Source organism: Ursus americanus, chromosome 21, assembly GCF_024610735.1.
Source record: "Ursus americanus isolate L20-20 chromosome 21, mUrsAme1.1.p, whole genome shotgun sequence".
Lineage (NCBI taxonomy): Eukaryota > Metazoa > Chordata > Mammalia > Carnivora > Ursidae > Ursus > Ursus americanus.
In genome coordinates, this window is record NC_142147.1 from 6,167,789 (window position 1) to 6,193,078 (window position 25,290).

General features: G+C 35.9%; 1 protein-coding gene across 4 annotated transcripts in view; it reads left to right on the top strand.

Moving 5' to 3' along the window:
- Positions 1-25,290, top strand: part of PHKB (phosphorylase kinase regulatory subunit beta) — a 211,449-nt gene that overhangs the window by 11,501 nt on the left and 174,658 nt on the right. For all 4 annotated transcript variants that reach the window (XM_045814695.2, XM_087870408.1, XM_045814697.2 and 1 more), the window contains 2 exons: positions 19,418-19,507; positions 21,289-21,427. In XM_045814695.2, coding sequence (XP_045670651.1) covers positions 19,418-19,507; positions 21,289-21,427 — 229 coding nt within the window. The remainder of the gene's footprint in view (positions 1-19,417; positions 19,508-21,288; positions 21,428-25,290) is intronic.

The window sequence follows — 25,290 nt, forward strand, 5'->3', positions numbered from 1 at the left end:
TATTTAAAAATATTTTAAAAAATTCTTTAAACATAATTTTATTTGTTATTATGCTGTGTTTTGGTAGAGAGTATTAATCATTTCAATTGATACATTTCTGCTTAGATGGGAGTTTTTCTGTTCAAATTGAGCTCCTTACAAATATGGCTAATATAAGCTAGTTGATTTTAGACCTTTAGCTTTTGTTTGTTTTGTTGGCAGTTTTATGGGGGTGTGTTGTATGTAAGAAGTTATTTTTCTCTTGCTGCTTTTAAGAGTCTCTTTTTGTTGTTTGTTTAAGGATTTTATTTTTAAGTAATCTCTACACCCACTGTGGGGCTCAAACTTAACAACCCTGAGATCAAGAGTTGAGTGCTTTATTGACTGAGTCATCCAGATGCCCCTAAGATTCTCTATCTTTAACTTTTGACATTTTAATTATATGTCTTGTGTGGCTCTCTTTGGGCTTGTCTTAATTGCAGCTCTCTAGGCTTCCCGGATCTTGATGTCTATTTACTTCCCCAGGTTAGGTAAGTTTTCTGCCATTATTTCTTAAAATAAGTTTTCAGTCCCTTTCCCTCTTCTCTTTCTGGGACTCCTATAATATGGATATTATTCCACTTGATGTTGTCCCATAGGTCCCTTAAATTATTTGTACTTTTTGAAATAATCCCCCCCCCCTTTGTTTGGGTGAATGCCACTGCCTGTCTTCTAGCTCACTGATCCTTTCTTCTACTATGTCTGGTCTGGTTTGAATCCCTCTAGTGTATTTTTTAATTCATTTATTATATTTTTTGGCTTTGTGACTTCTTTTTGGTACTTCTTGTTTTCTTTCTTTCTTTCTTTCTTTCTTTCTTTCTTTCTTTCTTTCTGTTTGGTACTTTTTTATAGTTCCTCTCTGTTGAAGTTCTCTCTCTATACACCCATTCTTCTCTTGAGTTCAGCTTTATGATCATTACTTCGCACTCTTTATCAGATAAATTACTTATCTTTGTTTCATTAAGGTTTTTTTCTGAGGTTACATATGTTTTGTTTGGAACATATTCCTTTATTTTCTCATTTTATTGGCTCTCTGTGTTTATTTCTATGTATTAGGTGAAATAGCTACCTCTCCCAGTCTTGGACTGGTTACCTCATATAGGAGATGAACCTTATGGTTCAACCTTGCCCTTGCCCTAGCTCAAACCTTTGTGATTGTCTAAGCAGTCTGATTTATTCTTGATAGGTCCCAGTTGAGGATGTGTCAAGACCTGTCAGTATTCCAAAGGGAGGGATCTCAGTCAGCATCTAGGTTCAGGATGAATGGGTGCCACACCCTCAGGCAGCAACCTTTAAAGTATGAAAATATATACAGTCTTTTAGGACTACAGTTATAAACCTTGCTAGCTCCTTGTCCTGGGCATCTGGAGGTGTCCCCTGGCAACAGTTGCAAAAATTCAGGCCCCAGACACATGTATGTGCTCCTTTCTGGTGGGTGTCAGTGAGCTCTAGTGAAGCTAAGGGAGTAAGCAAAGACAGTTTTCCCCAGTCTACATTTCCTGGGATCACCTCCATAGTCTCTGTATATGTGGGAAACCTGACACTTGTCCCTCATGCTTAAGCTCCAAGACCAGTAAATAGGCCCTTTTCACAAAAACACTTGGGATGTGTTTCAGTCAGCTGTCTGTGCAGGGGCCTTTGGGTGGCAGGCTTATAATTATCTTTCCAATTGTTTTAGTCCCATGGGGCCCAGAAACACAAGCCTCCCTGGCCTCCAGAGCCAAGTGATCTAGGGGCATTCCCTATGTGGGCTGTGCGTACCTGCTGGCTTTGACAAGATAGCAGGGCTGCAATGCACCTTCCGACTGTAGTGAGACAGCAGGAGAGTGCAAGGCCAGGGTGCTCCTGTGAGTTGTAGCAAGGAGCAGGAGATGTAGGGCCAGCACATACCTGCCAGCTCTACCAAGGCAGTGTGAGAATACAGGGCCGTGGTACACCTGCTCACTTTAGAAAGGGAGTTATAGACTTCAGGGGGAAAGGCGCGCCTGCCAACTTAATTGAGACAGTGTGAGAGTGCTGTTACTGTGCGTGTCCTCCAGCTCTAGCAAGAAGGAGGACTTAAGAATGGGCTAGCACTGGCACTATCAAGGTAAAGTGGGAGTGCTGAAAGGGTCCCCACCATTGCCTCTGTCCCTAGAAAGAGTCCCAACAGGCCCCACTCCTTTGTCAGATGCTAAGATTAGCAAATGAATTTCCACACATAGTATAGGCACTTTTCAAACTTGGTTTTGTGCTGCGTCATAGGGTGAGTGAGTCTGAGGGACCCCTGTATGACTGGAATCTCATTTCCCTGCAGCCCTTTGAGTCTCCTGGACAAAAACTGTTGGTTTTTCAAAGCCAGACATTTGAAGGGCTTATGTCTCTAATGCAGGTCCTAAGGGTTGAGGTCCTGATATGGAACACAAATGCAAAAAACCACAAATGGAACAGAGATCCATTCTGATTTGGAGTCACTGCACTGGGGATGAGGTTTTTGGTGAGACCATGTCTCTACCTCACCAACCTACCTCGATGTGGACCCTTTATCATTTGTTTTTGAGGAGCCATTCAGCTAGTTTTCAGTTAAATTATTCCATATGCAGTTGTAGATTTGGTGTGTCTGTGGTTGGAGGTGAGTTCAGGATCTTCTTATGCTGCCATCTTAATGTGCTCCCCCGCCCCACCATGTGGAATCTCTCTATCAGTTTTTATCATTGTTTTTGTCAGTTCAGAGATCCTTGTGTTTGGTTATATTATCTTGTTTTCAGGGAAATACATAATGAAGCTCAATTAATTTGTTATACCCACTTAATCCCAATTCTCAGTAGGCTTGTAGCTTTGATAATAATCATTTGCACAATAACTACAAGGATAAAAAAAATCCTAGCAGAATGTAAAGTTAATTATTATAATTTGAAGGAAGAAAAACCATTTAGGAATTAGGAATTATCACTGGACTCTTTCTTCTGTGTATTACACTATATAGTGTTAATATTTTACCTTACACCCGTATCAAATTTAAGCTTTTCCACAGTCTTATTTATCCTATTTATTAAATGTTTCTTGGATTTTTCCTCCCTTTTGCCTCCTTGCTGTTACTCTCTTAATTCAAGGCTCTTGAATGAATGTTTTAACCAAAACATTGGTTAAAATGGACTTTTAACCAATGGACTCTTGGGCCAAGGGCTCACCACTTAAACAGTCCTTCACAGTGCCAACAGAGTTATCCAAGATGCTCTTGCCTAAACCTTCCCAGCAGCTCTCCACTACCCAAAAGATAAAATGCAAACCTAGAACCTATTGTTTAGCATCCTCCATTGTTAGATTTCTAGATACCTTTCCATTCTCCCCTCCCTCTTGCGTTCTCTTCTGTGGTGCTACTAATCTGCAGCTCCCAGATGGGGCACTTTCTTGCTTGCTTCTGCACCTTTACAGGGAAGTTCCTTCTGTTTTAAATAGCCTTTCACTGAAAATTTGGTGTAGTCCTGTAATCTTTTATTTGGTTCCAGTGATCTCTTATCTTTACATATTTTCTGACTACCCCCTTCCTCTGCATCCCAGTTTTTGTTGAATTGCTCTACTTTTTCTTTGGCACCTTATACATGCTTCTTTTAGCTCTGATGTCCCTGAATTGACACATTTATATATCCACCTCCTTTATAGGTTATGAATTCCTTTAGGTCAGACTGAATTGGTTATAGTTTTATATCGGTAGCCTCTGATATATAAGCTTGGTGCTGAGGACTTAAGGTTGAATGAATCATACTAGAAAGAATTAGTTCAGTTTTGATACAGAATGAACTTGTCAGCACTGTATGTTGTCTAATTTCACCTTTATGTTTGGTAAATAAATTTTGATGAATTGATTTTCTAGCTGTTTTGATGAATAATACATTTTCATATTAAATATATTTTCCTTACTGGAGAAATCCAAAAAGATTCAAGGTTCAAATTCAAAAATGAAATCTAGTAAGCGAAGCAAAATAGTGACCTTAGAGTGTAGTAACTTCATGAGTTGGGCACTCTTTGATTGTTCTCTTCACTTGTGGACAGCATCTCCAGGGCTAGTCCTGCCTGGCTCTAACTGCCTTTGTTCCTTGCTTAAAAACCTTGAGCAATCTCTATGTACTGAATGTTGCTTTCCCTGAAGGGAAGATGTAAGAAATCATATAGATTTTTCATCTATGTTGTTATCAAAATATCAATCATCAGTGGCATGTTTATTTTTTTCACATATAGAGAAGGTTAATGCTATTTAATTGGCCTTGTCTATCACAGTATAGACTTTATCTAAGGTACAAAAAAATTTGAACTTGGCATTTAAGTTTCTGGAATATGGAGATGAAAGATGATGAAATGATACCCCCCCTTTTTTTAATGACACCCTTTTAAATGAAGTGGGAAGAAATTAGCTTCCTAAATGTTGCCATCTAGAATAAGTACAAATTTTTCAGAATAAAAAATGATATAAAATATATTTCTAATAATACACTAGAGAAGAATCTCTCTTTTCATGGTGGACCTCTTTAAATCAAGTCTATCAGTTATTATATATGTAACTTATAGAAGAGAGCCCTTTTTATTGTGCACTGCAGATGTCTTGAACTAACAGAAGTAAAGGGAAATGAAATCTAGGTAAAGGGTAGGTGTGTCAGGTCTAATGTCTGAAACATAATTTACATGGCTAACATGGACAAAGTGCAGTGAGCAACACTAGAATTGCTTGAAAAACAACTTAATGCTTTGGTGAAAAATGTTAAAGCAATATTTCTGATTTAAATGTTACTTGGAAGCAAGTTATATATACTGCTGTGAATCTATGTTATTTTCATACTTAGAAATGAAATTTTCAAGAGAAGACCCTAAATAATAAGTATGTACTTATCTTTGTTTTGTTTTACCTGAAACAAACAATCAAACAAAAAACCAAAGTATACTTTAGTATTTAAGTCCTGGCTCTTCTACTTGCCAGCAGTGTGACTTTTGAAAAGTCACTTAACCTTAGTAATTTTGAATCTGTAAATTGGAAATAATAATACTACCTCCATAATAGGGTTGCGAGGATTTAATGAAACCATGTGTATAAAGCTGTTAACACAGTATGTTGCATGTGACAAATGCCCTAATAATGTTAACTGTTTTTATTATGATGCTGGTAATAATGACATTATATCATTCTTTACCTTTTTGATATCTTTGGGCTGAAAATAGATTTATGTTTTTATATTCAGTCTGGCATGTTGCCTATTGACACCTCATGTTAAGCATGGTGTTTGGGTATTCTGGTAAATTATATTTACATTAAGTAGTGTCCTTTTCCAGGATATAGAGGCAAAAATAATTAATGTAAATTAGAAAAAATTAGACCCCTGAAGAGGGAGTCAGAAGATCTTATTTCTGGTGTTAGTTCTTCTCTTAACTAGCCCTTCTCTCTTGAGCAAATTGTGAATTTCTTCCATAAAATAAGGGACTTAGACCATATGCTTGTTTCCATTCCTTTCTGCCTCAAAATATTATGTCTCTTGCCCATTGACTTCAGGGTAGTCAAGGGAGAATATTTATAGGGTTTCAGAACCTAGCTTGGGTGATTTTTAAGGCAGATCTTACAAGAGGGGGAACTGGTTAGGATTGGGCAGAGTTGATGATATGATAGCTTTGGATCGGTTATTACAGTGATTCAAGGTCTTGGAGCAAACCTCAGTGAGCAAGATGTTACTCTTGATATTAAGCTGTTTTAATTGGTTCATAGGCATACCTGCTAGGGGTTGTAGAATTGGATTTTCCTAAGACAACAAAGCTGCTAATTGATTTTGATCCCCTTTGCTTCCCTCTCTTTCCTCCCCTATCTTGTTTTTTGCAAGATGGAGTTACTACCTCTGTAGAGTCTTGGATCTCCTTAAAATGGAGACTGTCATTCAGCAGGTCTGAAAGTCTGCAATTCTGGCAAGCTCCCAGGTGAGGTCCTGCTGCTGCTGGTGGTTGGATTACCATTTGAAGAGCAAAAGTCTACTAAGTACCATACTTGCTGAGCAGCAGCTTTTTTTTGTCATCTTCATCTCTTCCCTGCCTTGCATTGTAGACTCTAGATTTTGGACTCTGAATTAAGCATCCTTATGTTCCCGATCTTGAACTTACTTTTTGGATAAATATGTCATTATCAGCATCCCTGATTCCCATTAGGGACAACTCCATAGTTCTGTAGCCTGCTTTCACTAGTATGGCTCTCTGCCTCTATCAGTTTTGTGGTCTGCTCCAGGCTCTGACTTTTGCCTGGATTTACCTGGACCAAATCATTTTACTCAGCTGAACTGGGGCATTTAAATTGCCAGTTCAGATCTCCCATTTTGAGGCTATTGCTGTATATTAATAACATAAGTTAAATTTTCCAACAGATGTTATTGAAAATGATTGGGTATTATTCACTTTTCCTTCTAGTCTCTTTACCATACATGGTTTCAGTAATTATATTTCATGATCCCTTCTGTGTCCTGAGGATCATGTAGTCTCCATTTCAGGAGGCAGCTCTGTTCAGGAGGCAGCTCTGTTCAGGATGCAATGACCCTCTCCATTTTTAGAGAGTTGCATAGCCAATTGAATGGAAATGAGAGGCATAATTGGTCAGCCCTGGAAGTTAGGCTGATTTGTTTTCCCCACAATCCAGTTTATTTTCCCCAAGTATTTCTTTGAGAAACTGAAGTGCTGATTGTTTTGAGATCTTTGCAGGTGGTGGTGGTGATTCTGCAGGCAGAGGTGGGGAGCGGGGTGGATTTGGCCTTTTTCATATCCCATGCAGTTTATCGTTTAAAGCAGAATGATGTCAGTTAACACTGACTTTAGATTTTTTTTTTCTAGGCATCCTTATAAGATAATATTCAACAGTCTTATAGAATGAACATAAAATGAGGGTAGGTGCTTCAAATAATAGACTATAATTTTGTTTGACAAGGAGAGGAAACAGCAAGCAGTCTTCAAATTAACTACAAAAACCATCAAGTTCAAGGCTGATTTCCATTATGGTTTCATGTTACAGTAGTAGATTAGTTTCATTTGCAGTAGTATAAGCTGAATACCTTAAATATCCATTGTCATGACTCCAGTTTTCATTGCAATTTTTTGCTACAATAAAATCCTTATAACTAAATTATAATGCAAATTAAAGTACAGCAAAATTTTGATAGTCTTAGTGTTCACCCAGAGTTACATTCTTTCAGTTTTGTATTACATAAAAAACTAACAGTCCATAAAACATATGGTAAAGTTAGTCTACACTTAGAATAGACATGAAAAATTTTAAGCCAAAGTAGACGGCTTGAAAAGTGTATTGCTTAGTGAATACACTTAGAACTTAAAGAACGCCTGTTCTGGAATTCCAGTTCTATAATGTTAAACATATGTATTAGAAAGTAGATTAATTTACATTTTAATATCTTCATTATTGCATGCGTGTGGCAGCCTAATACTCATCGTACCCTTCTTTTTTTTTTTTTTTTTAAGATTTATGAGAGAGAGAGAGTGTGTGTGTGTGTGTGTGCACAAGCAGGCGGAGGGGTGAAGGAGAGGGAGAGAAATCCTCAAGCCGACTCTGTGAACTCCAGGCCCAGTGTGGGGCTAGATCTTATGACCTGAGCTTAACCTACTGAGCCACCCAGGTACCCCACTCATCCTACACTTCTTAATGAGATTTGATTTTACTCCCAAGGGTCTTAAGTTTCCTTTGTCTCCCCACAGAGAGCGTGCTTTTCTGGGGTGTTTGACAATTGGCCCTATTTAGACTTGGAGGTTGGTAGTGATCTATTAGTGAAATTAAGATTAGCTCTGAATAGTCATGCTTCAGAAATTATTCATTTTGGTTATAAAATTTTATGAAAGACCTATTAGCGTCACTCCTATGTAGCAGAGGGTCATATTTCAGTGGAATTTACCCTAAGTAATTACCCTAAGTAATGCTTTTTCTTCTGGTTAGAGAAGTTGATAATCTTGGCTTCCTATAGCACCTGCACTTGGCACTAAACTATGTATAGCAACCCAAGGGTACTTTAATATTACATTTATAGTTCGAATTCCACTCAGTTATCTTTTTGCTGTTTCTTAAAAGTTATTGATTATGTAAATTGCTGATTTAAAATCACTGTGGAGCATCCATCCTTGCATCAATCAACATGTTAACCTGACAAAGCCAGTTAATCAGGCATTCCTTGATTTCTTCTTTTGTGACCAATCCTAAGCTAAGTGCTGGAAGAGATTCAAAAGTTTAAGGATGGAAGAGGGAAGACAATTGGTATTTAATATACACTGTGCTAGTTGCTTTATACAAAATATTTACTTTAAGTCTCACAACAACTGTGGGAGGTTATGTAATTCTTCTCACTTCACAGGTGAGAAGACCTAGCTCAGAGAGAGTCTGAGTCTTGAAAGATGCAAAGTGACACAGCTGTGATTGTAGCCCAGGTCTGTCTGTTTTCAAAACCCATGTTCTTTTCATAGCCTCTTAGATTTCAATACATTCTTCATTCAGGAGTTTCCTTACACTTTGGGGATTGAGGAGGAGGGGTGGTATAGAGCAGAGAGACCTCCCTTTTCCTTGATTGAACTTTGGGGTTTAGCTTTATTCTCTAAAGAGTGAAAGTTGGCTTTTAAAAGATGTGGCTTGGATTCCATACAAGAAAGTTTGGTCAGTTAATAATTTTATTGCAGGTGGGTCTTAACAGAAGGCAGTTCATTAACACAGACCCTTAGGACAGCCTTGGAACAAATCACCAAAGTCTGAGGGTTTAGTGTAGGAAATGGCAGTGCCATCTCTGCCCTGTTTTACTTAGTGATCTAAGTGTCACTGCATTTTGGTGAGAAAATTAACAGCTTTCATTATCTACAAACTTTATTCTGTTTTTTAGTAGTCTTTCTAGTTTTTATTCTGGTTGTGAATGTTTTTGTTATCATGGTAAGCTTACTTTGCTAATTCATAGTTTACAGTGGGTTTTTTTTTAATTAACAGTTAAGACTTCCTCTATTCATGTCTATTGTGTAAAGTGTTAATAGGGTAATTTTTAAGTAGTTGTAATGACATTCATATTAAATGCATTTCTGAACTTTACCAAGACTAGAAATACAGACCAGGCTTCATCAAAATGTAAATGATAAAGGGAAATGGTTCAGTTCCACTTTTCAAAGTGCTGAATGGCTTGAAATTATTTCTTTCAGACTTGTATATAATAACTTGTGACATAGCATAATGCTTAGTATCACATGTTTTTATCACTCTAGTAGCAGAAGACATAATAAAGTTAAATATTTCTTGTAAAGACTGGGAATGGTATAGTGAAGTTCTTTTTCCCCCCTTGGTGTAATTCGATTAATATTGAACTAAAACGCTGTCATTTTAGTCTTTGAGGTTTGGAATTTAAAAATTTTACTTGTAGAATAAGTATGAAATAATGACTCTGGGTTTCTATGGAGAAATCTCATATGTCCAGATTAGCATTATCTTTCATAAAGTGACCCACTTGTAAGGCTATATACATTTATTCTAGTGATCAAATCATTTTTTAATCATATCTTTTTACGGTTTCATTCAGATCCTTCTTTATGAGCAACGGAAGAACAGAACAGAATACAAGAGTAGAGTCGAACAAGTTAAATTACTTTGTGGTCACAGCTTAGGTTATCGATTAATGGGTCTTACTTAGCTTCATCTGCCCTGATGAATCATTTTATTCATTGCCACTGATTATGAGTAAATTTTGGCAAATTTTAGATATCAGAAGATATTAATTTCATTTGTTCAATAAATATTTATTGAGTGCTTACTGTATACCAAGCACTATTGGCACTGGGGTTAAAATGGTGAATGAAACAACTACTCTCGAGAAAATTTAACAACTTGTGCCACTTTTGAATGCATTTTTTTTCCCCCATGAAGAGGAGTTCCAAAAACTTTTTAAAAAGATTAGAATTGTTGGAATATAGCTCTGACCTCACAGAAATCATACGAATTCATGGTACATTATGACAAGGTATTCTACTAGACTATAAATAAGAAAGGAAAATGAAATAGCTAATTGAGTGATTGGTATTCATAAGGTCAACACATGAAACATCAACTGGATTTAATATCCTTAAATAGATTTTATAGGCTGTGCTCCTTTTATAAAGGTCACTGGAAGAACTTAATACCTTTTTATTAAAAATAAAATGGGAATAGTGGAGTGGCCTTTTCTCATCTTATTTGGATAAGTTGAACAGGGAAATTTTATTTCATTTCTATAAAGCTGTGTTATTTCATATTTGCCATTTCATATTTTACATTTAAAATATGTTTCTTATCTTCCTTGCCGGCAAATGAGAAACATGCAGATTTAAAAAGTTGAGGGTTCAGATGAACTGTGAAAATAAATTTGGATTAAAAATATACATGTATGCATATATGCACATTTATTATTTGGAGCAACCTCATAATTTCGAGGTTTCATAGTTTAGGGAAAAGACCACACATACAGTTTGTCTTCAAAGAGCCCTGTGGTCATATTCAGTCTGCCATGTAATGACTTCTTTGTGCCTTACTTTAATGCCAATCTCAGAGCTTGTCAGATGATGAAAAGGGATAGTATGTATAAAGTATCTTGTACGATGCATAGGAGTAGGCATTCCAAATTTCCATTTATCATTTTTAAAAATTATATAAGTAGTAAATGAGTACCGTCTTTTTGTTGTTGTCGTAGAGTGTGTGAGCGTCTGCGGGGCACAGAGGAAGAGATTCGTAAGCAGGCTCCACGCTCAGTGCAGAGCCCAATGAGGGGCTCAGTCTCATAACCCTGAGACCATGGCCTGAGTGAAATTAAGAGTCAGATATTTAATCAACTGAGCCACCCAGGCACCCCTAAATGAATACCATCTTATATAATATTTAGACAATCAGAAATATAGAGCGTAAAAATCACCATCTCCTCCTGAGTAGTAATATTTTTAAAAGTTTGGTGTGTATCCTTTTCGGGCAGTTTAAAGTTATCTATATTAGTTATCTATATTGTATATACATTTATAAACATCTCATATGTATAATTATTTTTGCTTAGTTTTGTGAAAGGTAGCATCACACTGTAAATCTTACTGCATGAGGTTACTTTTTCACACTATTTTTTAGGTTTTTCATGGTGTTACAAGAGATCTACCTCATTGCTTTAAGCTGTTTCAAGGTACTTCATTGAATGTAGGTGTCATAATTGATTCATTCCCCTACTGGGGGTACATTTATTCCTTAATATTTTGAATTTCTGTGCATGATGGAACTGAGCAGTAAAGAAAATCATGGTTTAAGTTTTGTTTTTTTTGTTTTGCAAGGAGATATTGGTGATCTTGAAGGTCCTCAAAGTGTGGAGTCGTGTATAGTATATTCAAATCTTTTAACTCTAAAAGTTAACATGTGTACATTCTAAAGTTAGTAAGAGAAGTTTTCCAATTTGTCTAATTATGGAAGTCCGAAGAAGTGGGACTTAATCGTTAAATCAGATGTTTAACAGGAGATAAGGTAGCTTGTGAGAATAAAATTGTAAAAGGGGTCATCAAAAGTTTTCTGAGACATATTTTTGTCATCTTTTTTCCTTTTCCTTCCTTCCTACCAGATGTTACTGCCATCTACTACTTACTAGGTATGGCGCCTATCATCGATCAGCTTCCTATGTAGTATAATACATTAATTAAATAGTGAAAATAAAATGTATTGTGAGAAAGAAGAGCTATAATTAAGGTATTCACAAAATGTTGTAAGAATGCAGAAGATGGAACAATTAACTCTGTGGGAATTCAAGAAGACCTCTCTCTGATCATGTGGTTCATCCAGTTCAGTTCAATAAATACTTATTGAGAACCTCTTAGGACTAGCATCAGGGATATAGAGTGAGAATGTATTGGAATAACTTGTCCCTTCTATAGTAGTATATTTCTTGTTTTTATCAGTGAAGAGTAAAAGGGAATTTTAAGATGAAGAAATTATCATCTGAAGTTAAAGATGTAACTTGAATTTTAAAGTTGCTTGAAAATATGTTGTATCAAATATAGGTTTATAGGTAGAATAACATATAGATTATTATACTCTGAGAACTCTTGCTATCTTGGCAGCCCCAAAATTAATGTTTTAGTAATTTACCAATAAAACAGGTTTTTATCAGTAATTCACTGAAAAACCACAAAGGTTTGCATATATTTTGTGTGTTCGTATACAAGGCTGTCTGGTTGCTCTCCCATGCCTACCTGCTCTAGCCTTTCCTGTCCTCCTCACCTTTCCTACATGCATATTGTGAGTACAATGAACATACAGATCTCATGAAACTATTGGGCTATTTGACCCTCTACAATACAAGGTCTTCACATTCTGGTTAGTTCTTAATTATCTTGTGGAACGTATTAGCTCTTGGGATTTTGGTTATTTACTGCTTCTTTGTATATACTTTCTTAGTACCTTGGAGTCTTCAAAAACTACTTCTTAGGCTTTCAGAGACTTGTTCCTGACTGAAAAGTCACAACTCTTAACACGTATTCTATCTATACAATTAGCTGCTTACCCTGAGCCAAAGCAGGAGAAGATTCTAAAGTTGCAATCATTAGAATGAGTGAACTTCAACTTGCTCTATTTCCGAAGTAGGACATTCATTAATAAAACACAGATGGAAAATACTGATTGATTCTTTCCTTGGGCTAAGGTTTTACTTTCACAAATTTTGTGTATTTTCTGCTAGAACCCAAGATCCATAGAAAAATGAAAATGTGCTGTTTATGTCTTAATTTTGTGTCAATATTCAGTATTGAGTGCTACATAAAATACTTTTTTAAAAAATCAATATATATTGCCTGAAGCAATGATATTTTTAGAGACATTAATGCGACTACACGTAAAGCGGACTATTGTTGAAGCTATTGTAAGCATCATGTGTTCCAGATAGGTTTGAAATCTTGCATAAAATTGTTATATCTGTGACAAAATATAAGTTGGCCAAATGCTACATTATTAGAGTTTTTAATATAGCTTTTGAAAATTAAGTTATATTATTTCAAGAAGAAATGTTCTATTTGAATCCCATAACTTGGGATAGTCTCTGCTTTGAAATTTATCCTAAATTGAACCAATTTAGGATAAATGGATCTTTCTATTCAGTATTCTGTAACCTAAAAAAAAAAAATTGATCCAATTTGATCTTTTTAAAAGTCTGGACCTCACTATTTATTTTAAAAGTAGTTTAGGGACACCTGGATGGCTCCGTTGGATAAGTGTCCAACTCTTGATTTCAGCTCAGGTCATGATCTTGGGGTTGTGAGATCAAGCCCCATGTAGGGCTCTGCTTTCAGTGAGGAGTCTGTTTCTCTCTCTTCCCCTCTTCCTCTGCCCCTTCCCCTGCTGGTGCTGTCTTTCTAAAATAAATACAAAAATAAAAATAAAAGCAGTTTAGGGGCTCCTGGGTGGGTCAGTCGTTAAGCGTCTGCCTTCGGCTCAGGGCGTGATCCCAGCGTTATGGTATCGAGCCCTGCATTGGGCTCTCTCCATTGGAAGCCTGCTTCTTCCTCTCCCACTACCCCTGCTTGGGTTCCCTCTCCTGCTGGCTGTCTCTCTCTCTGTCAAATAAATAAATAAAATCTTTAAAAAAATAAAATAAAATACAAGCAGTTTAGAAAACAAATTCCCAATGAATGGAATACCTAACTGGGAAAATTTTTTTACATAATAAAAAGCTTAGCAGAAAATTGAGGTGACTCTGTATGTAACCTAGGCGCTATCAAAACCCTCTTTATTTTATTATTTTTTAAGTTTTTATTTAAATTCTAGTTAGTTAACGTACAGTGTAATATTAATTTCAGGTGTACAGTATAGTGAGTCAGCACTTCCATACAATACCTAGGGCTCATCACAAGTGCACTTCTTAATCTCCATCTATTTCACCCATCCCCACCCACCTCCCCTCTGGCAACCATCACTTTGTTCTCTATAGTTAAGAGTCTGTTTTTTGGGTGCCCCCTCTCTTTTTTTCCCCCCTTCCTCGTTTTGTCAAAAATCTTTTTAAAAAGAAAGGGAAACTAAAACCAAGTGAGGAAAGAGGTATATTTGACTCTTGAAAGTTTTTATATTGTAGTGTTGGTATGCCAATGAAAACTCAAGGGAAAATATTTGAAATGAAATATTAAATAGCAAATAAAATATACAAAGAGCTTTTATTTATTTATTTATTTATTTATTTATTTATTTATTTTAAGATTTTATTTATTTATTTGACAGAGAGACAGCCAGCGAGAGAGGGAACACAAGCAGGGGGAGTGGGAGAGGAAGAAGCAGGCTCGTAGCAGAGGAGCCTGATGTGGGGCTTGATCCCATAATGCCAGGATCACTCCCTGAGCTGAAGGCAGATGCTTAACCGCTGTGCCACCCAGGCGCCCCTAGAGCTTTTAGAAATTGATGACAAAAGCACTAACAAAGCAATAGCAAATGGCAATAGGGTTTAGGCAATTCGCAGAAGAGCAAATCCAAATAGCCACTTTGCAAAGATTTTCAGACTCATGAATTATATGAGAAATAAAGAACAAAAGTGAGACACTATCAGATTAGAAAAACTTTTTTTTTTTCTTTGAGAGAGAGCTTAAGCAGAGGGGCAGAGGGAGAGGGAGAGAGAGAATCCCAAGCAGACTCCATGCTTAGCGCATATCCCAATGCAGGCCTCGATCTCATGACTCTGAGACTGTGACCTTAGCCTAAATCAAGAGTTGGACACTCAACTGACTGAGCCACCCAGGTGCCCCTGGAAAAACTTTTAAAAGAATGGAGCACTTATATCTAGTAGGAATATGAATTGTTTTAGCCTTTTTTTAAAAAAGGCAGTTTACCTTTATTTTGTAAAAAGTACATTTATTGCTGAATTTAATACTACTGGGAATTCAGAGTAAAGGCAGGCAGACTTCTTCTATAAAGGGCCAGATGGTAAAAATTTTATGCTTTTGCAGACCATTTGGTTTTTGCCACAACTGCTCAAATCTACATGACATCGCTGAATGCAGTGTTGGAAAGAGACATGTTGTAACATGCTGTTGCGTAGTATTTCCAATGTACAGATCTATAGATATAAATCAAGAGTCTATATGATAGTAAAAAGTGGTAAAATTAGGAAGTGATGAGTTTTGAATATTTAATACCTTTGTTTTTAATAATTATCCAGTTGTAAATTTTTATAATTTAATTTTCATTTATGTGTTTCATAACCAGCTCCCAGAATTCCTGAAAATTTAATACTTAACTCTCTCCAGCTGGTATTACTTGGTTCTAGCAAACTACTGGCTGTATCTATGTATAAGGATGTTTTGCAAGATTGTTTTTGATGGCAAAAATAGAAAACAAACTATATACTCACTGATAGATGAATAATTGAATAAGTCATACTGTATTAAAACCCTGAAATCAGTCAAAGAAAGAATCATTGCCTTTTTTGATTTCCATGTGTATTGTCAAAGGAGAGGAACAAGAAACAAGGAAGGGTCTATTTCATGACTCCATTTTTATAAAATAAGCAATGAAAGACTCTTCCCTCATTTATGCATATATGTTTTATTATATACATATGGAAAAAGTATGGTTACCTGGGAATGAGGACAGAAGAGGGCAAGAAGGGAGATAAGGGGGGAAAAATGATACAAACAGCACATACATGTAATGACTCCATGTGTGGTAAATTTTATTTATGTTTATAAATATTACTTAAAAATGCTTGAAAGGAATGTACCAGAACGTTAATGATGCCTATTTTAGGCTGGTGTAATGTTGTATTTTTTTAATCTGAAATTATTTTAATTAAGGGAGAAGATCAGAATCCTGTAGGCCTCTCTGAGGATTTAGATTTACAGTAAAATTCCCTATCTCATGAAAGGGCATACTTGGATCAGTGTTCAGTAAAATTTACCCTGTTAGGTATATACTTTCTTCACCTAAACCTTTTCATGTGTATCACTTCAAAAACCCCTTGGTATGTAGTATCTTGTTTCATAAGACAGATGTATAAGTTTTGGAGCTATGATGATGTGTCTACAGGTATGCATCGATGTTTATGACTTTGTGTTCTCCTAGATTTCAGTTGTTATCTTCATATTCAGATGGCAGTTCATTATTTGAAATTGCTGTTATTTTCAGAAATTACACTGCAGGAGTTTCCTGTTCTCTCAGCCACACAGGGGGACTGAATTTTCCTATCCTTTGTCTTTTAAGAAACTCAGTACTCTAATTTGTGTTACTCTTATTCAAAACCTTATCTTACCTTTCCTACTAATCTGTGAGTCCTGGTAGCCTACCAGATGTGTGGTCCAGAGTTTTATGCATACTCTGCATGTATTAACTGAATGCATAAATAATGGTATTTATCTTAGAGTATCACCGTACATGGAAAAATGATAAAGCTACTTAAGGGTTCATGAAAGTCTTGATTAATAACATTTTTATATATACCCTATTAAAGGGCTTTTAATCATATAATGAAAAATTGTATGCCCAAATAATAGACTATTGATATTGTTTTGGTTTGCTGATCTGTTTTCCACCTTGACTTCCCTTTTGAGTCCTCATTTTAATTCTTTCAGTGGTTGCTGTTTTGTGATTGCTTAAAAGCCTCCTCATAACACCAGAAACCTTCTTGGTGTTTTACAGTGCCTCTACATAAAGGTACATAAACTTTGTTTTCGTCTCATGGAAATTTCTTAGAAAACTCCTTGCTTAATCTCCTAAATAATAACCCTTTCCTCTTTCATGATAAAGCTAAATATTACTCTTTAAGGAATAGCTTCTGCCTCTTCTTGTAGTGTTCTTTGTCAGCGAATGTCTTTGGCAATAATGTGTTCTGAGATGAAGAGTAGATTGAGTATATTTTTCTAATAGCAAGACAGTTGACAGGGAAAAATTAGATCAACATGTTTAAACTTATTTTTACAAATTGGAAAAAGATAATTTTTATTTTGCTTTGTGATGTTTGAATGTAGGCATGATTCAACTGGGAAAAACATGAAAAGGAAAAATTCACATTTAAAAACTTCATTTTGAACTCTACACATTTATTAGTATTTTCTGTAATTTTGCCTCTTTTTCATTGTCTTTGGGAATTCATGCTCTATTGATTGCTTTCTCCTCCACACTTTTATTCGTGTTGAAGCTTTTCAGGTGTCTAATTCTTGTTTAAAGTGTTGTCATTGATTACTTTTCCTTTGACTTCAGATTTGTGGTACTGTTTGCCATAAATTGTGTGGAACATCCTTGTTTAATTTTACACAGTTACTTCAGAAGCAATACATTGGTGATCATTAAAATATTAACATTTATCTAGGCAAGCTGTTCTTAATTCACCATGGGCTTTCTTTGAAGATATAAGAAAGTACAAGAAAATATTGATTCTTGGTGAGTTAGGTGATGTTACTTTTATACTTTTTTGCTATGCTTTGAACATCTTCTCTTTTAGCTCTTACTGCATAGGTATTTATATTCCTGAAAAGTATTGTTTTCCTTTTGTTTATTTATTGTAGCTTTTATGAAACTCCATTGGTGATTTCATTGAGAAACATTAGGTAACAGAATCATTTTAGTCTTTTTGGGAGTTGAGGGACACCTTAAATGTAATAGCACTTTTAAAAATAAATATTTTTTACCCTAAAAACCATGATACAGTGACATTAGAACAATCTTTCAAAATAAACTCACCTACAATTATTATGGTAGATATGAAAGTGGATTTCAGTTTTGCATATTGTACTTCAAGTTTTATGCATGTGTACATGTATTGCTTTACCTGTATGTGATGAAAGCGTATGTAACTTCTGGTGATTTTTTTCTTATATAAAGCAAAATATTAGCTATTCTAATAAATAAAAATAGAAATATCATTCATCCATAGTCCTTCCACCCCAGCAAATGTGTCTCCTTTAATCTTTGTATATATGTATTCACAATTTAAAACTTGTGATGATTTGCACCTGATTTTATTTTATTAATTATTGAATGAGCTTCACGGAGAGGTTGTAGACTCACAGAGCATAGCACCTGACTTGTGAGCAGTGGCCACATCACTTTTTCCAAACTGCTAGGCTGCCCATACACTTATATCTACCCAGAGCTATTGAATGCAGGGAGGCAGAGGGCACGGCCGGGTCCTTGCCTCTTGTGCAGGAGTTCCTGATGCTTTCCTGTCTAGGTTGGTAGGTCTCCCCACTCTTCCCTGTGGGGCCAGTCTGGTTGATGTCATTGTCTTTTTGAGAAAATCTCTTCACTCAGGTCATTTCATATTCCTGTTCTGATGTGTAAGTCATCTCTCTTTCCAACAGAAGATAATATTATTGCCTTAATGTATAGATCTTTCTTTTCTTCCTTCATAATGTTTATTATCTCCCTAAACATAAAGGGATTCCAAATACCTTGGCTTTATACTAGCATACCGGACATAACACTTTTATGAACATAAATGCTTTAATTTTTTTTAGAAAAAGATTGTTAATGCATGCCAACACATTCCCCTTCCAACCCCAGGTAAATTTAGGGCCACTCTTGTGCTATTTTGTTAGGCTATATGACGTATATTACCTGAATCCAGAGGTGGATTAGTTGTGACCTTGGGATGTTTATAATTTCTGAGTGCTTTTAAGAAGAATGAGAGACAGTACTTAGTCTGATGGCTGAAGGTTCAGATGTCTTCCTTTCAGTCAGTAGTTGAGAATGTACACTAGTCAAGTGAACAATTTTCTGTATCCATTTTGTGGCAAATTATCATAATTATTGTGTATTCTGTAGCTTTTGAGCAGTAGGCTCTGCTAATACCTTGGAGTAGTTTTCATGGCTGAGAAGTTGAAATGGTTTCTGCTTTAGTCCAGATAATAAGGCATGAGTTTTATCTACCTAGGAGAAAGCGGAGGCTTCAGAATTTCAGTATGAAAACTATCTGAATATTCATGGAGTGGATGACTTTGGGACATGTGAGCATTATCTTTTTCCTTGAGGTTTTTGGGATATGATCATTTGACAGAAAATTGCCTGATCATGAGCGTGAAGAATAAGGTTTGGATTTCAGGACATTTAAGTAGATATTTCTCAAAGGGAACTGAAATTACTGCACTTGTGACTAGCACATAAGTATTATTGGTATTTGAGTTGTTGGGACCATTGTGTACATATGAGTCAGTTAGATTAACTGCCAGGGGTGAGGGTGGGGTTTCCTAACATTTAAAACCCTTCTATACTTGTTACAAGGGCGATTTCTTCTCTCTCCTTCCCCCACCAAAAATTTGACCAGTAATACAGAGTGGTAGTTCACATATAAAAATGAAAATTAGATTGCTAACTAGTGCTTTTTCATTTATTTAGAAGTTTTCTTTGTTTATCTCAATGAAAATGATTGAATTTGATGGGTTTTCATTTTTCTTTTAGGCTCAGTTTATGAACCTCTTAAAAGCATTAATCTTCCGAGACCTGATAATGAAACTCTGTGGGATAAATTGGATCATTATTACAGAATTGGTAAGCAAAACTTGAGGAAAACATGTCCTTAGGTAGTATCATTAGTATTTACTCTCCTATATTGCATATATTATGTGCATGATGATATTCTTTCATTTGGATGTTGGGGTAGTTTCATTGCTGAAGCAGCTATATACTCCAATTGCATATTGATACTGGGACTATAAAAGAATTCCAGCAAGTCGTCTGTCCCTTGAATAATTTTGAAACCATCACCAATGTCCTCTGTGTCCTTTTAGCCCTCCTAAACATTACCAGATTTGAGAACTAGAGGCATTTCTTGATTACTAGTTGCGTAATGATATTGTAGAAGTATTCCTTACTCATTTACCTATACACGGTTCCCAAGTATTCCTAAGCCTTTTATATCTATTTCTAATTCATTGAGATACAAAAGATAATCTCAGGTTACTGTTACTAATAACAGGTCCCTATCTTATTTGTTATTGTTTGTTTTGCCAAGAGCAGCCTGGCAGATTTTATTGTTTAATGTGAGTAATCGACTTTGAGATATGTATACACAGGACTCCTCTTTGTTCTTCAGATTGTAAGTTAGAAAAGCCTATTAATTTTTGCCAGTTTGCTTCTTGTGCCATGTATATGGCCTTGTATGGCAAATAATATTAAATTTAACTTATTTATTTCCCCTGAGATAAGGATTTTTTTGTTGTTTGTGTTAACCTCATGTAAAACCTTAATACATCTTACTTTGGTCACAGTTCTGGAATATTTTCTTATGTGGCTCTTTTATTATCATTGTAGTCATAACCAGATAAAGAAATTTAAGTAAGTTTTTAAAGAAATGTCTGTTGTTTAATTCAGACTATAAGGACCGATTCTTTACATGGGGAAAAATACTAAATACTCTGGTATTCTGGAAAAAAAAAAAAAAGGTAATGATAATATCAGTTTTGTCTGAGAAAGAGAAAAAGAAATTTAATTCTTTAATCTCTTTGAAGGAGCGGAGTGCTTTAGGTCACTAAAAAACTATTCTAAAAGAAGGTGACATATGTCAATCTAGGTTAGAGTAATTTAATGTATTTTACGGGAAAATATTTATAGTTAGGAAAAAAAAAGCATTTAGGAAATGTAGTTTTGGTGAGTGTATTTTTATATTTTAAGACTCTTTTATAAAAGGTAATAAAGCATTAATTTCAGACTTCTTTTATTTAAGTAAAATGTTCTCCAAATATTATTTACTTGTTTTCATATCATATAAGGATAGGATTTGATTTTGAAATGCTAAACATATCTCTAGCCCGAATAATATAACATGATGAGTAAAATGAAAACGTTCCTCTGAAGACCAGACACAAGTTAGTCATCAGTGGAAAGCAAGATTCGGGTTTATTTAGCAGTTGAGTTGGCTTTGGATTTAACGACTAATGCCACGCTTTGTCGTACATTTGCTTTGTTTCCCTATTGAAGTTGTTGAAAATATGCTTCTTTTTTATTGGTCTTTTTTTTTTTTTCTGTGCCTGATGTTGCCTTGCAACACTTACAGACATTAGGTGGAATATGCTGAAAGGTTTTTAACTGCTAGTTAGTTGAGTCCTTTTCTCAAAAGTAGAAATACCCTTCCTTCAGGGTGGAGTCCCACTAAAGCTGGAGTGACCTTCATGAAGCAGTTTCTGCATGCTTTTAAAAAGTGGCATATTATAGGTAAATTTAGGAACAACAGAATTGTCAGAAGTAGAATGAGGAAACTAAAGATTAAGATCTTCAGCCCAAGGAAGATGGATGGCTGTACAATTCATTCTTTTTCTTGTGTTCCATTCCAGTCAAGTCAACATTGCTGCTGTATCAAAGTCCAACCACAGGTCTCTTTCCCACTAAAACATGCGGTGATAATCAGAAGGCAAAAATCCATGACAGTCTGTACTGCGCTGCTGGGGCCTGGGCTTTGGCTCTTGCATACAGGTAAGCTGGTGTGTGCTCTTCTAGTAACTTTAAGTCTGGGGAAGAGGGTTTTTTTGGCCCAAGACAAATTGGGCAGCTATCTTTTGGCTCTGCTGCTGATTCACTGTGTAATCTGTGACTGCTCACATCTCTTTTTAGGCCTCTAAATATTTAAGTTTTCCTAAGGGTTTACGCAAGACTGGTTCTAACATTTCATTCCTTTGTCACCAAAGTCTTTTTCATCTCTAGGTATTTAAATCATCATTCATCTTTGGCAGAATGGTCTCCCCATTCTCCTTTCAATCTGAAGGACTTGATGGCTGATTGAATTTTGCAGATGATAAAAACTGGGACCCAGGTAGTTAACAGATTTATCCAAAGTTACACAACTAGTTAATGAGAGAGCAGGGCAAGGGCCCATCACACCCCACCCCAGTTTAGTGTTTTACCCCCTACAATTTCATTGAGGTATCACTTGTTAAATCAGGGTGTAAGTCAAATAATTACTTTATAAAGTAAAAAAAAAAAAAAATCCCATTACAATATAAAATATATTCTTTATTTTGTTAGACATGAAAAACATCCAATGTGTGTCCTGACTCATAGTCTGCAATAATACATTGTAACTGTTATTAAGATTAGGTTTCTGAATATTAATTTTCTGAAAGTGAGACATAAACATATACTTTTTTTTGTCATGTTCAGTTAGCCAACATATACTACATCATTAGTTTTTGATGTAGTGTTCAGTGATTCATTAGTTGCATATAACACATACTATTCATCACAACATGTGCCCTTCTTAATTACCCATCACCTGGCTACACCATCCCCCACCCCCCTCCCTTCTGAAACCCAGTTTGTTTCCTGGAGTGCATAGTCTCTCATGTTTTGTCTCCCTCTCTGATTTCTTACCATTCAGGTTTCACTCCCTTCCCCTATGGTCCTCCATGCTATTCCTTATGTTCCACATGTGAGTGAAACCATATGATAATAGTCTTTCTCTGCTTGACTTATTTCACTTAGCATATTCCCTCCAGTTCCATCTATGTCGATGCATATGGTAGATATTCATTCTTTCTGATGGCTGAGTAATATTCCATTGTATATATGGACCACATCTTCTTAATCCAGTCATCTGTTGAAGGGCATCTCAGCTCTGTACACAGTTTGGCTATTGTGGACACTGCGGCTATGAACATTGGGGTGCATGTGCCCCCTTTTTTCACTACATCTGTATCTTTGGAGTAAATACCCAGTAGAGTAATTGCTGGGTCGTACGGCAGCTCTATTTTTATCTTTGAGGAACCTCTATACTGTTCTCCAAAGTGGCTGTAACATCTTACATTCCCACTGACAGTGTAAGAAGGTTCCCCTTTCTCCACATCCTCACCAACATTTGTTGTTTCCTGCCTTGTTAATTTTTGCCATTCTAACTGGTGTAAAGTGGTATCTCATTGTGGTTTTGGTTTGAATTTCCCTGATGGCTAGTGATGTTGAACATTTTTTAATGTGTCTGTTAGCCATTTGTATTTCTTCTTTGGAGAAGTGTCTGTTCATGGCTTCTGCCCATTTTTTGACTGGATTATTTGTTTTTTGGATGTTGAGTTTGAGAAGTTCTTTATAGATCTTGAATACCAGCCTTTTATCTATTAGGTCATTTGCGAATACCTTCTCCCATTCTGTGGGTTTCCTCTTAGTTTTGTTGACTATTTCCTTGGCTGTACAGAAGCTTTTTATCTTGATGAAGTCCCAAAAGTTCATTTTTGCTTTTGTTTCCCTTGCCTTTGGAGATGTGTCTTGAAAGAAGTTGTGTGGCCAGTGTCAAAGAGGTTACTGCCTATGTTCTTCTTTACGATTTTGATGGATTCCTGTCTCACATTGAGGTCTTTCATCCATTTTGAGTTTATCTTTGTATACGGTGTAAGAGAATGGTCCAGTTTCATTCTTTTATATATAGCTGTCCAATTTTCCCAGCACCATTTATTGAAGAGACTGCCTTTTATCCATTGAATATTTTTTCCTGTTTTGTCAAAGATTAGTTGACCATAGAGTTGAGGGCTCTCTATTCTGTTCCACTGATCTATGTGTCTGTTTTTGTGCCAGTACTATGGTAGCTTGATGATCACAGCTTTGTAATATAGCTTAAAGTCAGGCATCATGATGCCCTCACCTTTGGTTTTCTTCTTCAGCATTCCCCTGGTGATTTGGGGTCTCTTCTGGTTCCATAAAAATTTTAGGATTGTTTATTCCACCTCTGTGAAAAATGTCAATGGTATTTTGATAGGGATTCCACTGGATGTGTAAATTACTCTGGGCAGCATAGACATTTTCACATTTATTCTTCCAATCCATGAGCATGGAATGTTTTTCCATCTCTTTGTGTCTTCCTCAATTTCTTTCATAAGTGTTCTGTAGTGTCTAGTGCACAGATCTTTCACCTCTTTGGTTAGGTTTATTCCCAGGTATCTTATGTTTTTTGGTGCAATTGTAAACAGGATTTTCTCCTTAATTTCTTTTATAAAGTTACATTGTTATTGTATAGAAACGTAACTGATTTCTGTGCATTGATTTTGTATCCTTTCACATTGGTGAATTGCTGTATGAGTTCTAGTAATTTGGAGGTGGAGTCTTTTGGGTTTTCCACATAAATTATCATGTCATCTGTGAAGAGTGAGAGTTTGACTTCTTCTTTGCCAATTTGAATGGCTTTTATTTATTTATTTTTGTCTGATTGCTGAGGGTAGGACTTCTAGTACTATGTTGAACAACAGTGGTGAGAGTTGTCTTCCCTGTCCTTTCCTGGCTATTGGTCTGTTCAGATTGTCTGTTTCTTCCTGTTTCAGTCTTGGTAGTTTATAAGATTCCAGGAAGGTATCCATTTCTTCCAGGTTGCTTAATTTGTTGGCATACAGTTGCTGGTAGTAATTTCTAATAATTGTTTCTATTTCCTTGGTGTTAGTCGTGATCTCTTCCCTTTCATTCATGATTTTATTGATTTGGGTCCTTTCCCTTTTCTTTTGGATAAGTCTGGCCAGAGGTTCATCAATCTTATTAATTCTTTGAAAGAACTAGCTTCTAGGTTTGTTGATCTGTTCTACTTTTTTTTCTGGTTTCTATTTCATTGATCTCTGCTCTAATCTTTATTATTTCTCTTCTCCTTGGTTTAGATTTTATTTGCTGATATTTCTCCAGCTCCTTTAGGTATAAGGTTAGCTTGTGCATTTGGGATTTTTCTACTTTTTTGAGAGAGGCTTGGATGGCTATGTATATCCCCTTGAGGACTGCCTTTGTGTATCCCATAAGTTTTGGACTGATGTGTTTTCATTCTCATTAGTTTCCATGTAGTGTTTAAGTTCCTCTTTAATTTCTTGGTTGACCCATTCATTCTTTAGCAGGATGCTCTTTAACTTCCAAGTGTTTAAATTGCTTCCAAATTATTTCTTTTGATTGAGTTCCAGCTTCAGAGCATTGTTGTCTGATAAAATGCAGGGAATAATCTCAATCTTTTGGTATAGTTTTAGACCTGATTTGTGACCCAGTACATGGTCTATTCTGGAGAAGGTTCTATGTGCCCTTGAGTAGAACGAGTATTCTCTTGTTTTAGGATAGAATGTTCTGTATATATCTACAAAGTCCATCTGGTCCAGTGTGTCATTCAAAGCTCTTGTTTCTTTGTTGATCTTCTGCTTAGATGATCTGTCCACTGCTGAGAGTGGAGTGTTAAGGTCTCCTACTATTAATGTATTATTATCAATATGACTCTTTATTTTGGTTAATAGTTTTCTTATATAGTTGGCTGCTTCCATGTTGGGGGCATACATATTTACAATTGTTAGATCTTCTTGTTGGATAGACCCTTAAGTATGGTATAGTGTCCCTGT